Genomic DNA, 16,629 nt, shown 5'->3' on the forward strand with positions numbered 1-16,629 from the left:
TCTGTTTACCCACCCATCCATCTACCCTCCCACACATCTACCATTCATCTACTCCCCCACACACCCACCCCCATCCATCCATTTATCCACCTGCCCACCTCCCACATCCATCTATCCTCCTGCCCACCTTTCACCCATCTATTTAGCAGGACCCCCAAGGAGGCTGACACTGCCTGAGTGACGATAATTGTTCCATAAGAAAGGGAAGCATGAGCTAGACCCTAACAAGACAGATTCTAAGGAGGGAAGGAGTACAAATGTCCTGAGTGAAAAGACAGGTAAAGACTTCAAGATATGAAAAGCCTGGCACTTTGGGATGATGGTAAGAGGTCACCGCCTCTCAGATGGGTCAGAAGATGAAGCTGGAAAGAAGGGGAGTCGGCAGAAGGGAGAGGCCTGGCATGTCCTGCTTTATCTTGGAAGTAAAAGGGAGGTGCCCAAGGAAACTGGGCTGACACCTACCACAGCTCTATAGCTAGGGGTGCCAGGTGTGTGCCCTGGATGTGCACCCCAGAGAGGGGACCCTCAGCCTCCCTGGGGGCCCCAGAGCAACACTGCAGGCCTCACCATGGGGTATGCACAGTCCCAAGGCAAGTGGGTGCTGACTGAGGAGGCTCTCCTCTGGTGCTTACACACTGGTCTCCGGTCTGACCCTTACCTCGTCCATTGGGAGAGCCAGTTCTTTCACCTCCCACAAGTCCAAACCCAAGCCTATCATACACCCGCCTCTGGCTCAGAGGCCAGTTGTCTGCCTGGTGTGACTTTATTCACTTTCCACTGCCTGGAAGATCCTACTTCTCCTTCAAGGTGCAGTTCAGCACCGCCCTCCCAGGTTCCTTCCCAGACCCTCACAACCCCAGGGGAGCCTCCTCATTATGGGATGCGCAGTGGGAGTTAGTGTGCATGGAGGGCCAGGCATTCACCTGGACATGAGCGGCCCTGGCAGCAGAGCCCACTTGGAGAAGAACCCTGGGAGCAGAGCCCAGGGACACCTTCCGCCTGGGGGGGGCGGGAAGGCAGGGAAGGACAAGGCTGCTGGCCTAGGTGCCAAGAGGGGGTGCACTGGGTTAAAGATGGACTTTGCAGCTGTCACAGCACCAACCAGGCGAGTGACTTCCTTCTGAGGGCAGAAGTGCCGTCCAGCTGGTGGGCCTCAGTTTCCCTGTCTGTACAGTGGGACTAGATGCTTGGTTAGGACTTCTCAGCCTTGGCCAGCTTGTCCTTGTGATGTCAAAACAAGATCTTGGTGTGTGGACGGTGCCATCCTGATGCCTCTTCCCAAGGTGGTTGGGGTGGTGTAGAACCAACTAGGATGGGGCCCCGGGCCTCAAGGAGCTGGGTCAAGGAGGGTAGAGGAGCCAGACCTGTGAGGCTGGACGGGGCTGAGGGCTGGGGCAGACAGTGGGCTGTGCCCATGAGGAGAAGAGGGACTTAGGAGGAGGAACAGGACACAGCCATAGGTCTCCAGCCACGCAGTCCTCTCTTCCTGTTGTCTCAGGATGGTCTTGGCAGGAAGCATCTGCCAGAGTCCCAGGTCCAGACCTCCCTGGGGCCTGCTCCCACCCCTGCTGGGATCACGCACACATACAAGTCCTTGTGCGGCCACACATTGGCATGTCAAAGACATGTCACATGTGTACCAGCTCGACACACACAGACTCATACCCACACATAGAGACAGACATACACACATAGGTGCATGCCTATGGATACACACACATACACACGCCATCCCACTGGTAGGAGGATGGTGGGCAAGGAGCTGCGGGGACAAGGGCTGGGGTCCTGGAGGGCTGCAGAAGGGTTTTCAACCAGGCGAGGTGGAGTTACTTGTGTGTTTGAGGATGAGCCTGGGGGAAGGATAGAGGGCTGAGACAGGGGGAGCCAGGAGGAGCTGGGGTAGCTCGTGGGGGCCTGGAGGATGGACAGAAGCTGATGGAGCCAAGAGCACACAAAATGGATTCCGTGGGACCTGGGAGAACATGAGGTTACAGGCAGCATTTGGGAGGAGGCTGAGGCCCTTGGTTTTGGGTGTGTTTGGAGAAGGTTGCGCTGTGTAGGGCCCTCTCACAAGCAGTAGCTGTTGGTGTGAAGTTTAGGAGAGAGGGGCCTTCAGGCATATATGTGGGGGTCACAATGCCGAGGTGATGTGCTCCAAGCCTCCACAAAGTAGGAGGCGGCCTGCAGTCTCCCTCGTCAACATCATGCTGGCAGCTCAGCTCACGTGAGCCAGAGATCCAGGCTCAGTCCAGGTCTCTATCAGGGCTCTTCTGGGGGTGGCCAGCCAGGGGCAGGGAGCAGTGGAGGTTACTGCTTGACTCAGGCCATGTCCATGCTGCCTGGGGGCCCGGCCCTGGGGAGGGATCTGCACCTGATCGACGGTCATCATCCTGTGGACTCACCACCCAGTGCCACGCTAACCCTATCTCCCTCTCCAGGCCCGGTGAGTGGCTACTCCATGACCCCCCCGACCCTGGACATTACAGAGGAGACACACGTCATTGACTCCAGTGACAGCCTGTCCATCTCCTGCAGGTACTCAGCCCCCGGGCAGAGGAGCAAGGGCCTAGGTCCCTCCTACCCGGCAGGCTAAGGAGACTACAGAGCTGAGGCAGGAGGTGGGGGCAGAGGGCCCAGGGGGCAGAGAGGCCTCGAGGCTTAGTGGGGCTCCTAGAGCCTGGGTTGGGAGCCTGCAGACATAAGCTCCCTATACCCATTTGGCCCACACGCACCCCTAGTCGTTTCACATGGACCATAGATCAGTCACCCTGCACCTGCCCCTGGGTCACCGCACACTGAGCCCAGGCTGCCCTAGGCCCACCACCCAGGTCACCCTATACCCATTCCAGCCACCCTTCACGTAGGCCAGTTACCCTCTTTCACAGGCCCCAGACAGGTTATCCTGCCTGTAGGTCAGCCTGCCATATGGAGGCCCAGGGGCCAGGCAGAGGCCCAGAGTGCACCCCTGGGCTGGGTCCTGGAGAGTGCCCTAACAGTGGGTGGTCCTGACCTCTGGGTAAGGCAAGCTGTGGGAAGACCCCTGGGGCTGCAGTGGGGCCCTTGTTGATCTCCATGTCCTCTGCCAGGGGACAGCACCCCCTCGAGTGGACCTGGCCAGGGGCTCAGGAGGTGCCAGCCACGGGGGGAAAAGACAGCGAGGACACGGGGATCGTGCAAGACTGCGAGGGCACGGACGCCAGGCCCTACTGCAAGGTGCTGCTGCTGCGCGAGGCCCATGCCAATGACACGGGCAGCTACCAATGCTACTACAAGTATATCAAGGCCCGCATCGAAGGCACCACTGCGGCCAGTGCCTACGTGTTCGTGAGAGGTGAGGGCCAGCCCGCGCTCCTGCAGCTGTCCGCGCGGGCAGGTAGGGTCCTGGGTCATGAAGGGGCAGCTAGCATCTGCACCCTCACCCCTAGCCTGCGGACCCCATGGGTCTGCCCTGCTGCCCTCCACCTGGTTAGAGACCCCTGAGCCCCACCTGCCTTTCCCACAACCTGCTCCCCCTCTACAGACTTGGAGCAGCCGTTCATCAATAAGCCAGACACGCTCCTGGTCAACAGGAAGGACTCCATGTGGGTGCCCTGCCTGGTGTCCATTCCTGGCCTCAACGTCACGCTGCGCTCGGTACAGCCCCAGTCCGGCCTCACCCTGGGATCCAGCCCTCCTGTCCCATCTCCTGGGTTGTTAATCTGGCCGGGAAGAAGGGGCAGCTGGAATGTTGACAATGACCATGTCCCTGCAGCAAAGCTCGGTGCTGAGGCCTGATGGGCAGGAGGTGGTGTGGGACGACCGCCGGGGCATGCGGGTGCCCACCCTGCTGCTGCGTGATGCCCTGTACCTGCAGTGCGAGACCACCTGGGGCGGCCAGACCTTCCTATCCAACCCTTTCCTTGTGCATATCACAGGTAAAGGCGCCCAGGGCCTCGGGGTGCTGGCCCAGTGACGGCTCCCGGTGTCCTGGGAGTAGGACAGCAGGACGAGAATGGTTAACCCCCAATTCCCAGTATGGAGCTATGGGTGCCACGGCTAGTCTTAGTGGGTGCCCTGCCCTCTGTATGCGCTGTCCTGTGAGGGGTTTGGGGTCACTGTTCGTATGTCACCAGGCAACGAGCTCTATGACATCCAGCTATTCCCCAAGAAGTCACTGGAGCTGCTGGTTGGGGAGAAGCTGGTCCTGAACTGCACCGTGTGGGCTGAGTTCAACTCCGGTGTCACTTTCGACTGGGACTACCCAGGGAAGCAGGTGAAGCCAGCAGCCCTGCCAGGGGCTGTGCCAGGACCACCCCCAGGAGTCCGCATCACTGCCCATGCCCGCATTGGCCTGGCACTCACTGGCCTCTGTGTAGAAGAGGTGCAGACCTAGTTCTTCCCTAGAAGCCCCAGTCTGATGGGGAAGTTTTCCTATCCCAAGGACCACTCTGGGTCTGGGTCCCAGGCTCCTCAAGCCACTGCTGGCTGGGCTGGGTGTGTGCCTTTGGTGGTCAGCTCTGCCAGAGCCTGCCCACTCTGACCCTGGGCTTCCCTTGGGTGTGGGCAGGCTGAGCGGGGAACATGGGTGCCAGAGCGGCGTTCCCAGCAGACTCACACAGAGCTCTCCAGCATCCTGACCATCCACAATGTCAGCCAGCATGACCTGGGCCCATATGTGTGCGAGGCCAACAACGGCATCCAGCGGTTCCGGGAGAGCACCGAGGTCATTGTGCATGGTATGGCCTGGGTTGGGTCGACATGCCCAGCAGGGCCTGACTGGACTCGGGGTCGATCATCAAGCCTGGGGAACAAGGGTTCCTGTGCAGTGTGGGTCCAGGGTCAGAGGTCATAGGGCACCAAGCAAGGTGGAACCCAGCCTGAGGGAAGGAAGGCCTGTGAGCTGTAGGGCTACCCAGTCCCCATACTCTGGAGGGCAGGGTGAGCCCCAGTCTGCAGGTGTCTGGCTGCTGGGGGTACGGGGCTGTGGCTGAGAGTCCCTGGGAACTAGTGGATCAGTGACACTGGGCCCCAGATTTACGCTGATACCTCCCATCTGGCAGAAAAACCCTTCATCAGCGTCGAGTGGCTCAAAGATCCCGTCCTAGAGGCCACAGCAGGAGATGAGCTGGTGAAGCTGCCCGTGAAGCTGGCAGCATACCCTCCACCGGAGTTCCAATGGTACAGCCCTGGCCTCTGCCCCTTGCTACCTGCCAGACCCAGCTCAGACCAGACCTCAGGGTGGGAATGACAGCATCCTTCCTGGCAGAGCCTTTGCCAAGACCCTGTGGGGACCCGCATGGAAGGCATTCTAGGAACGTGCACATAATGTGATTTTTCAGCCACAGGGAAGGGTGACCTGGGGACTGCTAAACTGAAAGCTTTAAAATGCTGGCCTCCTGTTGCATGTGGGTGAGCTGAGCACAGCATGAGGCTCTAACTGCCTTCTGCACCTGCTCAGCATCTCTGAGGGCCCTGCCACCTAGAGTGCATCACAGAGCCCTGCAGCAGTAGCCTCAGGTTTCCTAGGCCTCCCTCTGAACAGGATGCCACTCCAGGACCCTCCTATTCAGAAATTCAGAGATGCCACTGGGGAGGGGGCCGTTCCTAGCACACCGGGGAGGGTGCCTGCCTGAGAGGCTGTTCGTTCCCAGGCAGAGTCCAGACTGGGCTGCAGAGGCTGCTCCCTGCAGCACCCCCAGCTCAGGACTGGGGAGGGCCCTTCCCTGGAGTGCAAGGCACCCGTTTGTTAACACATGCAACACACATGCATTGGGCATCTACCTGTGCCCGGCGCTGCTCTCTGTGTAGGGGACATGGCAGTAAAGGAACATTCTCTTGTGAGACTCACAGCTCAGTGGGGCAGATGGACAGTCAGTAGACATGTGTGTGACAGCCAGTGCAGATGAGCAGGCTGCAGAAACAGCCAAGGGCTGCAGTGGCTCACAGGACAGGACAGCTTCTTTGATGAGTGGGCACTCGACTTCATGCGGAGGGAAGGAGGCAGGACCCCAAATGGCGAGGGTTCTAAGGATTGTGGCTGTACTCCCCAGGATGGCACCTCTCCCCTTCAACCCCACCCCCACCCCCAAGCACAGCTGAAGCCTGTGAGAGAGGGACAGGGCCTTTCTCCAATAGGGACAGTGGGCAGGACCCTCCTGGTCTGGGCCTCTGAGCCTTTGGGGAGTTAGTGAGTGTGCTGTCTCAGATCTCCGGTGTTCTGAGCCCGGTGAGGTTGCAGTCATGCCTGGAGACCACCCCCATAACCTTGCCCTGCACCCCTGCTAGCCCTTCCCAGGAGCGCTCCCCTCCCCCCATCTGGTCTGGAGGGGTCCTGCCTCCTGACATGAGGTTGTAGAGGCTGGGTTGTGGCAGGCAAAGAGTGCCAGGGCAGGCTGGGGAGGGTCCACGCAGCCCCCCTGAACTCCCTTCCTGGGCCAGGTACAAGGACAGAAAGGCCGTGTCGGGGCGCCACAGTCCACATGCCCTGGTGCTCAAGGATGTGACAGAGGCCAGTGCAGGCATCTACACCCTTTCTCTGTGGAACTCCGCAGCTGGCCTGAGGCGCAACATCAGCCTGGAGCTGGTTGTGAATGGTAGGGGCAGTACGGGAGGGCTGGTGGGAGAGGGGACCGTGGACAGACAGGCAGGTGTGGTTGCGCCACCTGCTGACTGGCTGCCTGCTTGTGCTCCTAGTGCCTCCCCACATCCATGAGAAGGAGGCCTCCTCCCCCAGCACCTATTCCCGCCATAGCCGCCAGGCCCTCACCTGTACTGCCTACGGGGTGCCCCCTCCTCTCAGTGTCCAGTGGCATTGGCGGCCATGGACACCCTGCAAGACCTTCACCCAGCGCAGCCCGTGAGTGTGGTTCCAGTCTGTTCTCTCTACTGCTCAGCCTAGTCCCCAACCTCGGCCATGACCCCCACCTATTATACCTCCCCCTCCCCAGAGCCCTGCTCTAAACTCAAATCCTGCTACAACTACACTGTAGCCAATCCCCGACCTCATTCCATCTGAGCAAAGCTCAGACCCTCCCTGTATCAGTCAGGCCCCGCCCATCTCTCCCAAGAGCAAAGTCCCCAGACACATACCAGCATCTTCATAGGGGACCAAGGCTGGGCACCCAGAAGGACACCTCCTGCCAAGGATTCATGGAGTGTGGGGACGAACCTGGGCAGGCTGCAAGCTGCATGTAGCATTAAATGTGTTCTCATGTTGCAAAAAAAAAAAAACGAAAAAAAAAACAAGCATGCCCATGCGTGTGAGCTCATCTGTGCAGCGCTTACCACCCTTACAGAAGAGGGAACTGGGGGTGCAAGAAGGGACATGACTTTCCCAAGGTCTCAGCTTTAAGCAGCAGAGCCTGCCCAACTGCTGGCCATGCTCCCTTGCACTGAGTGGGGCGTCAACAGAGACAACTTGGACAAGCAAGGGACAGGAGAGGGGGGTGCCGAAGTGGCAGAGGTCCGAGAGGCATGAGGGAGCCAGGGAAAGGTGCTGGGCAGAGGAGTGAGAGGTTAGATTTGCCATGTAGCCAGAGAGCCCTGTGGGCAGGGTGGGGGGTCACAGGCTGGGGAGGGACAGAAGCTGGGAACTCAGGGTGGGGACAGGGCAGCAACACTGGTAGAGAGGCTGTGGCCCCAATGTGGTCAGTAGGGGTGACCTGTGGGCCTGAGCCAGCTCACAATGTCCAAGGCTCATAAGAGATTCTTCTAGATCATAAGGCTGCGGGTCATTGCTGGTACCTCCAAATTTGCTTCCCTCTGATGCTCTGCACCAAATGACAGTGCCCTGGGGCCACTCCACTCGGGGCAAAAAGAGCCTCCTTTGGGGCCTCACACCCAAGGGGAGGAACCCATAACCCACCTGGGCCGGGGAAGGGTTGCAGCTCTGGAAGAGGGAGGGGGAGAGGGAGAGCAGATGAAGGCTGCTTGGAGTAGCAGTGGTGACTTTGCTGTCCCTGGAGATCTAGGTGGACTTTGCAGGAGGAGCACATGCGAGTTGGGGATGGTGGGCACAGAGCCACCGTGTGTGTGTGCTGCTCAACAGGCATTAGGCTCTGGCCCACCCGGGAAGGCAGTGTCTGGCAGTCTCCGCAGATTGGGTTACAGGGCCCTGAGCATAAAGTGTGCAAGACAGTGTTCCAGAAGCAAAGCCCCAGCCCCCCTGCTCACCACCGCCAAGGGCCAGCCTTGCCCACCACGGTGTAGGAGAAGGCCCTGAGTATGACAAAGGCTCAACCCCACTCCCATGTGGGCCCTCCCTGCCTGTACCTCTGACCTCGACTGTCTTGGTCCCCAGCAGCCGGCGGCAACAGCGAGACCGCATGCCGCAGTGCCAGGACTGGAGGGAGGTGACCGTGCAGGATGCCGTGAACCCCATTGAGAGCCTGGACACCTGGACCGAGTTTGTGGAGGGGAAGAATAAGGTACTCGCCAGCTCTGCCACTGACTGGCAGTGAAGAAGGAGAAGGGAGGAGGGGAGGGGCCCTCTCCTGGCAGCTTCTTGGTTTCCATCAGGATTGCAGGGCTCTGGGGATAGCAGCTAAGTCAGTGACCTTTCTGCAGTGTCTCTGGGCCTCAGCTCCCCTGCCTGCCTGTCGGTGGGGGGCAGACCTCCAGCTGCTTTCCAAGGCCACCTGGCCAGGCCATGGGCCCCAGCTGCCCACAACCAGGCTGCCCCAGTCCCCACCAAAGGCTGCTAAGCCGCTGGCCCAACCTGGGGGCAATGCCTAGAAGAGGCCAGGTGGGGGAGGTGACTGAACAAAGGCACCCACTTCCTACGATCACTTCCTGTTTTCCACACACCTCCAGAGCCTCTTCCTGTTCCAGGCCTGGCCAGGAAGTGCCCAGCTTGGGGTGGGCGGAGGGGAGGGTCAGGGAAGGGGAGGGTGTCTTTGGATGGTAGGCAGGGCCTATGGCTCTCTCTCCTCCCCTGCTTCTAAGTTTCTTACACCCCCAGGCCAGAGTCCTTCTGAGGTCTAGGACACAGCCCCTCGCCTTGCTACTACCCAGGCCACTGGGAGAGGTGCTGTGGGCAGCCCTAGAGTGAATGTGGGCATATCACAAGGCTCTCACACAGCAACCAGATGCTCATCTTAGGCCACGATATAACCCCTTGATGTAACCCCAGCCCAAATCCTGACCTCAACATGACCACAGCTGAACCCATCCACAGCCCTCTGACCCTCGGGAGCACTCAGGAGTAACACTGCCCTCTGACCCTATCTACTGCTGATGCCAACTGTGCATAGCACTGTCCCTTAGTTTTTCCAAGGCACTCCTCCCCTCTGCTGCCCGAAGGCCTTTTCTTCCCTGCCTCACATTCTTGGTCCTGTCTCTGAGTTCTGTCACCTCCAGACAGAGCCTCAGTTTCCCCCATTACTCTGGTGGGCACAGCAGCCTCCTTGCAGAAAGGGAAGGTTGAATTGGGGAACTCAGGCATGAAACAGATACTCTGCCTATGCTCTGCCCAGACGGTGAGCAAGCTGGTGATCCAGGATGCCAATGTGTCTGCCATGTACAAGTGTGTGGTCTTCAACAAGGTGGGCCAGGACGAGCGGCTCATCTACTTCTACGTGACCAGTGAGTGACCTGGGCGGGCCTGGTGGAGGGCAGGGACCAGGTGGAGGGCGGGGACCAGGTGGGCACAGGAGGAGAACAAGCCTAGGAGAGGAAGATGAGACCAGCTTGAGGCCCACTGAGGTTCTGGTGACCGTGGGGCACTCAGGAGATATACTGGGCCCTTAGGTATAGGCGAGAGGGACAGATTTGGAGGCCATGGCATGTGGACTGGGGTGCTGGCCCACCAGGATGCAGCACCCTCTGCCCTCACCCTGGAGGCACCACCCCCAGGACTGGCATCCTGATGCCTGCAGCTCTATCTAATTCCACCTCCCTCTGCCCGCCTCCCACCCTCTTTCCAAGCCCTGGATCAGAAAATGCATTCGCCTGTGTTTTGCTCTGGGGAGAAGGTCCGTAGGTTCCTCAGATTTTCAAACGTGTTACTGACCTCAGGAAAGCTAAGAAGCCCATGAAAGGGAAGTCACTGGGCCCAGGGGTGTGGGATGACACCTGGAAGAGAGATGGAACCAGGAGGGAACCCTCAGGAACATGGCAAGGAGTGGCCAGAGGAAATCCAAAATCGAAGCAAGGCTATTACTGAAAGCTAATGAAATAAGAGAATGGTTTCAAGAAGACAGTGGTGGGGTGCGGTCAACAGCAAGGAAGGGTGGGCACTCAGGCTCCCACTGTCTCGTGATAAGGATCTCACGGACGACTGGATTCCTGGGGGAGGTGGAGGTAGCAGCCTGGCTGGTGCTTGTCCAGAAGTGAGCTAGACAGGGTCAGGAGGAGAGCCTGTGGCTGGCCCCATGGTCCGTGAGGGGAAGGGACAGGGGTGAAGAGGGCTCTGGGTGGTGTCCCTGGCCCAGATCCACGTGATGCATACCTTTGATTGAGAGCTGAGTGAATCAAAGTCTGATGGGAAAGGGAGAGCCAGCACCTAGCAGGTGAGGTGCAATGTCACAATGTCACTGGTGCAGTGTCACAGTGGTTCTTCCTTCCACCCAGCCATCCCTGATGGCTTCAGTATTGAATCGGAACCATCGGAGGAGCCACTAGAAGGCCAGGCCGTGCGCCTCAGCTGCCGGGCGGACAACTACACTTATGAGAATCTGCGTTGGTACCGCCTCAACCTGTCCACGCTGCACGATGCACATGGGAACCCGCTGCTGCTGGACTGCAAAAATGTGCACCTGTTTGCCACGCCGCTGGCCGCCAGCCTGGAGGAGGCGGAGCCTGGGGTGCGCCACACCACGCTCAGCCTGACCATCCCCCACGTGGTGCCAGAGCACGAAGGCGACTATGTGTGCGAGGTGCAGGACCGTCGCAGCCACGACAAGCACTGCCACAAGAAGTACCTGTCAGTGCAGGGTGAGGTGGGCAGGGCTGGCCGGGGAGGGCTGACTGTGCTTCCCAAGGAGCCTTTGCCCCCAGTCCAGCAGGTGCCTGGGCAGTCCATCCACCAGTGGGAGTCCGCACGAACATCTCCCCCACCCGGCGCTCAAACCTTGTCCCTTCTTTCAGCTTCTGCACAATCTGTCTCACCCTCTGCTCTCTGGAGGGCACCTTCCCAGTGCCGCCTCCCCCGCCTCCGCTTTGGGCATTCCACTTAGCTCTCTCTCGACCCCGCCTCCAGCCCTTGAAGCCCCTCGACTTACGCAGAACTTGACTGACCTCCTGGTGAACGTGAGCGACTCCCTGGAGATGCGGTGCCCCGTGGCCGGAGCGCACGTGCCCAGCATTGTGTGGTACAAAGACGAGAGGCTGCTGGAGAAAGAGTCAGGTAGGGCTGGCTGCAGGCGGAAGGCCAGGTGCGGAGGCTCGTGGGGCCAAGGCCCGGGCCCATCTGAACTTTAACCTCCACCGGCTGCCTGCAGGAATCGACCTGGCTGACTCAAACCAAAGGCTGAGCATCCAGCGCGTGCGTGAGGAGGACGCAGGTCACTATCTCTGCAGCGTGTGCAACGCCAAGGGCTGCGTCAACTCCTCTGCCAGCGTGGCCGTGGAAGGTCCGGCCTCCCCCTCATGTCCCTCCGCCCTTCTCCCACCTGCACTTGGTGCCTTCTTGTGGCCACCTCATGCCAGTCGTGCCCACCAGAAGGGGCGCTTCCTGCAAGGTGCACCCTCTCCCCCTACACACACACACACACCCCACATGACCGTTTTTGGCCACTCAGGCTCTGAGGATAAAGGCAGCATGGAGATCGTGATCCTCGTGGGCACCGGGGTCATCGCTGTCTTCTTCTGGGTCCTCCTCCTTCTCATCTTCTGTAACATGAGGAAGGTGAGGGCTCTTCTCCTCAGCACCTCCTGTGGTATCTGTCCACCTTGGACAGTCCCTAAGATAAGGAATAAGGTCCCCATCCTGGCTCACCTGGAAGCCCCATCTCCTGGGACGTCTCCCTGACTCCACCATGCTAGGCTCTTAGGCCACCAGAGGTTGTTTGTCCTACTGTTCCCTCCTTGACTAAGAGCTGGGAAGGAGATCCCATCTGTCCTGGGCAAAGTCTTACCCAGGCCACAGCGGTATGGCCTAACCAATGAACCGTCCCTACCCCCACCCCAGCCAGCCCATGCAGACATCAAGACCGGCTACCTGTCCATCATCATGGACCCGGGGGAGGTGCCTCTGGAGGAGCAGTGTGAATACCTGTCCTATGATGCCAGCCAGTGGGAGTTCCCCCGGGAACGGCTGCACCTCGGTGAGGCCAGCACCCAGCCTGCCCCACCCACCGTGTCCTACCTAGCAGAGGCAGCTTCAGCTGCTGCAGGGCCATCAGACTGGAGCCCTGAAAGCCATCCATTTTCAGAACTAATGCCAGAAAGTCCCGCCTATCCCCCACCTGGCTTGACCTGTCCATCCCGGAGTGAGTCCCCAGACCCCCAGCCAGGGCTCCCAGTTCCCAGGCCCCCGAGGTCACGTCCTGCCACTCCGAGCAGGGTGGGCCCACCACACCTGCTGCTGGGAGAGGATGCAGGCCTTCCTGTCTGCCTCTCCTCTCCCTCTGCCCTCTCAGCTCCCAGGCTCTTCCTGTTTGGCAGAGGGGCTCTCAACTTTCCTCCCCCATCCTGAGCCTTCCTTCCTGGCCCTCCACTTGGGTTGCCCTGTGGCCCATCCCTCTCCACCCTCACCTCCATGCAGCTCACCTGGCACCGGCTCCCTGCCCCCACAGGGAAAGTCCTGGGCCACGGGGCCTTCGGGAAAGTGGTGGAAGCCTCAGCTTTTGGAATCAACAAGGGCAGCAGCTGTGACACTGTGGCTGTGAAAATGCTGAAAGGTCAGCTGGCGGAGGGGGCTGCCGAGCTGGTGGGGAGCAGTGGCTCTGTGGTGTAGGAAGAGGATGTGAGGCTCATAGCCAGGGTTTCACCCCAGATTCTACAGGGAGTCCATGGGACTCAGAGCCGGGCCTGGGGCTCAGGTTTGAGTAATGCTTCCCAGTCTCATCTGAATCCCCTGCCTCAGAGGGGCTGCTGGGCCGCTGGGGACCCTGCAACTCCACTGGCATGAGCACTGACCATGCCTTAGCTAAGCACAGGGATTGGGGCCAAGGCGGGCCGGCCTGGCTCCGGGTGAAGCCCCTGTGTCCCTTTCAGAGGGTGCCACAGCTAGCGAGCACCGTGCCCTGATGTCAGAGCTCAAGATCCTAATCCACATCGGTAACCACCTCAACGTGGTCAACCTCCTGGGGGCGTGCACGAAGCCTAATGGTACGGAGCGGGCGAGGCCCTAGGGTGCACAGGTCTGCGGTGCGAGGGGCTGGCTGACGGACGGGCTTCCTTGGAAAGGAAGGGGGAGGAGGGGAGGGGGCAGGGGGGCGTTGCTGCGCACTGGCCTTCCGGCGTGCCCTCCATCACCAAGCACTGGCCTTGCGCCGCCCCAGGCCCCCTCATGGTGATCGTGGAGTTCTGCAAGTACGGCAACCTCTCCAACTTCTTGCGCGCCAAGCGGGAGGCTTTCAGCCCTTACGCGGTAGGTGGGCGCCCCGCCAGGGCTAGAGCTCTGTGGTGAGCGGGCGGGGGCCCAAAGTAGGCGGGGGTGGAGGGGGCATGCCTCTGCGGTGTTTGGTGCGCCTCATCTTACCGACCCGCTTTGTGCGTCCGCAGGAGAAATCCCCCCAGCAGCGGCGGCGCTTCCGCGCCATGGTGGAGGGCGCCAAGGCTGACCGGAGGAGGCCGGGGAGCAGCGACAGGGCCCTGTTCACACGGCTCCTGATGGGCAAGGGCGGGGTGGGGCGGGCCCCTCCGGTCCAAGAAGGTAAGAGCTTGGCTTCCTCTTCCCCAGGATGTCTGGCTGGCACCATGATACCTCATGATCTTATCCCAAGGGGCTGTGGGATAAGTCCGCCTGGGGCCCCTCGTGGAGAGGCTTACATAGGAGAGAGACTCACATGGAAAAGCGTGTAATGGGTTCTGCCTTAGGAAAGGAGAACATCTCAAAGAGAATTTTCGGAGTTTTGACGTTTGATTTGGGTTTCACTGAACCAACAGGAATTTGCCTTGCAGACAGGGAGGGGAGCAGACAGGCAGACAAAGGCGCAAAGGCCCAGTGGTGCAGCAGTATTCACTGACCTGGGAGTAGTTGGTGGGCGTTGTAGAGAGTGGAGGCTGAAGGTGAAGAGGAGAGGGCCACAGGCTTGTTAGTTAGTGCCAGGGACCTCAGGGTCCCAGCCAGGAGAGATGCAGCCAGAGTCGGGTGAACAAATACTCCCTTTGGGGCAGCGTGGAAGACAGAGGTCATGGAGGAGGCCCCTCCTGAGCCCGCCTTGCTCCTTTGCACAGCTGAGGACCTGTGGCTGAGCCCACTGACCATGGAAGATCTTGTCTGCTACAGCTTCCAGGTGGCCCGAGGGATGGAGTTCCTGGCCTCCCGCAAGGTGACTGTCCTGGCAGGCCCTTCAGAGGGGAGAAGGGCACAGACCCCCGCCCCCCGCCAGCATGGTGCACGGTCCTAGCTCACCCCACAGTGACCCTGTGGTCGAGGGGCGTCCCTCTTTTCCGCTTGGCAGAGGAGGAAACAGCCCAAAGTGTGGAAATGACTTCCCAAGATTTCCAGCTTGTCAGTGGCAGAGCTGGATATGGAATCAGAATCTGTCTCACCTCACAGCCTCCTTTGCTCCTCGCACAACTCCAGCAGCCCTCTCCATGGTCACCGGGTGCACAGAAATCTTTGCTGGGAGGAGCAGGGTCCAGCGCAGGCCTGTGCTGACCACTCCCTCACACATCCCTGCGCCCCTAGTGCATCCACAGAGACCTGGCTGCTCGGAACATCTTGCTGTCGGAAAGCGATGTGGTGAAAATCTGTGACTTTGGCCTGGCCCGGGACATCTACAAGGACCCTGACTACGTGCGCAAGGGCAGCGTGAGTGCAGGCTGCAGCCTCCCACCCAGGAGTCGGGTGGGAGACTCGCCCCCATCCCCATGGAAGGTCTCAGGGCCTGCAGGGACCCAAGTGACTGCCGAGGCACCTAGGGCGGGTGAATGGGGACAGGAGCTGAGGATCAGAGACCACAGTGCTCTGATTGGAGTTTGTGTTTGGTCTGCACCTTGGTCCATTATTTAGACACTGACTCCCATGCCTGCCCTGTAGGGGCGTACGTGCAGTGGTGGACCCGGGGACAGGGCAGTCACAGAAATGTCTATGGGTGCTAGGTGCAGCGTGTGTCTTGTTGTTGGCACTCAGAGGCAGCCAGGCAGGCACCTGAATGAGCACCCAGAGCTGATTAAGGCTTTGCCCTGGAGGAGAAGGGGGCTGGAGGGAGATAATGGCCAGGATGGATCCAGGCTGTGACGGGCCATTGTGCAGAAGGTTTTTGTCTTTCACTGTAACTCGCAGGTGTATGGGGCATGTGGAAGTGAGGGGCAGGTGCGTGGGAGGCCTGTGGAGGTGGGGATGGAAGTGCATCCTAGGGTGGAGCAGAGGCCGGTCAGGAAGGGCCGTGGTTTTTTGGCTCCCACGTAGAGGCCACCAGTGGAGAGAGAGAGCATAAGGAAGCACATCAGGAGCCACAAGGGGAGGGGTCAGGAGTGACACCAGGCTTCCACTGTGAGAACCAAGTGAGAAGGTGAGGTGCGGGGGAGGAGGGCCTGTAGGGACCCGGGACAGCAGCAGGGAAGAGGAAGCCTTCAGGGAAGTGACAGGTACCTACAGGGCAAACTGTGGGAGCCATCTGAGTGGACACATGGGTGCATGTGGCCAGAAAGCCCTTCTTTGGCCCCAGAGTTCGGGGAGACTGGGGACTGGGGGGGTGACTGCCTAGGGTGTGGCCTCCTCCCCTCTTCCTTTCCCTGTGGGGACACATTTCCTCCTCCTCCCGCAGGCCCGGCTTCCCCTGAAGTGGATGGCGCCTGAGAGCATCTTTGACAAGGTGTATACTACACAGAGCGATGTGTGGTCCTTTGGGGTGCTGCTCTGGGAGATATTCTCTCTGGGTGAGTGCAGGGCAGGTCAGGGGAGGAGACAGGGCAGCGCAGGGGAGGGAACAGATGGAGTCAGTGGCTCCAGGGCTCCAGGTTGTACCACTGCCTCCATGGTGACTGAGGCTGAGTGGCCCAGAGGTGTGCCCAGGAGCAGATAGTCCAGGTCCTTCTGAGGCAGGTGGTTCGAGAGCCCCCTCCTACCCCCTCAGCATGGGCCAGCCTGGCATCTCTGGAGGGCGGCATGCTCCAGCCTGGGCCAGGGCAGAGCCCGTGCTCACTCGGCAGGTCCCAGAGGAAGAGGCATAGTGGCTCCTCCTACCTCTCTCTTGTGGCTGAACCCTTTCTCGCCTCTGGGGACACTGCTCCTGCTTCGAGGGCAGGGAGCAGAGGGCAGGAGGCAGGGTGCTCGCCGTAGGACCCCTCGTGCTCATGCGAGCCCCACGTGGGAGCCTGGGCCTGCTGGGACCAAGATGAAGCTCCTTCACTAGTCTGGGGGCGAGACAGTGACCAAGTGGGAACGCAAAAGCCCTGAGAGGCCACTGTAGGAGGAGCACTGTGACTAAAGTGAGAGCGTGGAGCGTCCAGGCAGGACTCAGGCAGGGCCGGGCTGGTGAGGGGGTGGGGTGAGGCAGGGGGACCTGGGAGGACAGCAGTGTGGAGGGGAGCGGGGGG

At 60.1% G+C, this 16,629-nt stretch overlaps 1 protein-coding gene across 1 annotated transcript in view; it reads left to right on the forward strand.

Moving 5' to 3' along the window:
* FLT4 (fms related tyrosine kinase 4) overlaps positions 1-16,629 on the forward strand; it is a 40,040-nt gene that overhangs the window by 12,047 nt on the left and 11,364 nt on the right. The window contains exons 2-24 of the mRNA XM_025040770.1: positions 2,439-2,535; positions 3,087-3,331; positions 3,521-3,633; positions 3,752-3,914; positions 4,113-4,252; positions 4,547-4,715; positions 5,040-5,157; positions 6,418-6,572; positions 6,673-6,835; positions 8,279-8,405; positions 9,453-9,561; positions 10,549-10,911; positions 11,177-11,323; positions 11,418-11,549; positions 11,718-11,824; positions 12,107-12,242; positions 12,714-12,818; positions 13,135-13,248; positions 13,422-13,510; positions 13,645-13,795; positions 14,320-14,414; positions 14,777-14,899; positions 15,858-15,969. Coding sequence (XP_024896538.1) covers positions 2,439-2,535; positions 3,087-3,331; positions 3,521-3,633; positions 3,752-3,914; positions 4,113-4,252; positions 4,547-4,715; positions 5,040-5,157; positions 6,418-6,572; positions 6,673-6,835; positions 8,279-8,405; positions 9,453-9,561; positions 10,549-10,911; positions 11,177-11,323; positions 11,418-11,549; positions 11,718-11,824; positions 12,107-12,242; positions 12,714-12,818; positions 13,135-13,248; positions 13,422-13,510; positions 13,645-13,795; positions 14,320-14,414; positions 14,777-14,899; positions 15,858-15,969 — 3,273 coding nt within the window. The remainder of the gene's footprint in view (positions 1-2,438; positions 2,536-3,086; positions 3,332-3,520; positions 3,634-3,751; positions 3,915-4,112; positions 4,253-4,546; positions 4,716-5,039; positions 5,158-6,417; positions 6,573-6,672; positions 6,836-8,278; positions 8,406-9,452; positions 9,562-10,548; positions 10,912-11,176; positions 11,324-11,417; positions 11,550-11,717; positions 11,825-12,106; positions 12,243-12,713; positions 12,819-13,134; positions 13,249-13,421; positions 13,511-13,644; positions 13,796-14,319; positions 14,415-14,776; positions 14,900-15,857; positions 15,970-16,629) is intronic.

This window comes from Pteropus alecto, unplaced genomic scaffold (assembly GCF_000325575.1).
Source record: "Pteropus alecto unplaced genomic scaffold, ASM32557v1 scaffold78, whole genome shotgun sequence".
Taxonomy (NCBI): domain Eukaryota; kingdom Metazoa; phylum Chordata; class Mammalia; order Chiroptera; family Pteropodidae; genus Pteropus; species Pteropus alecto.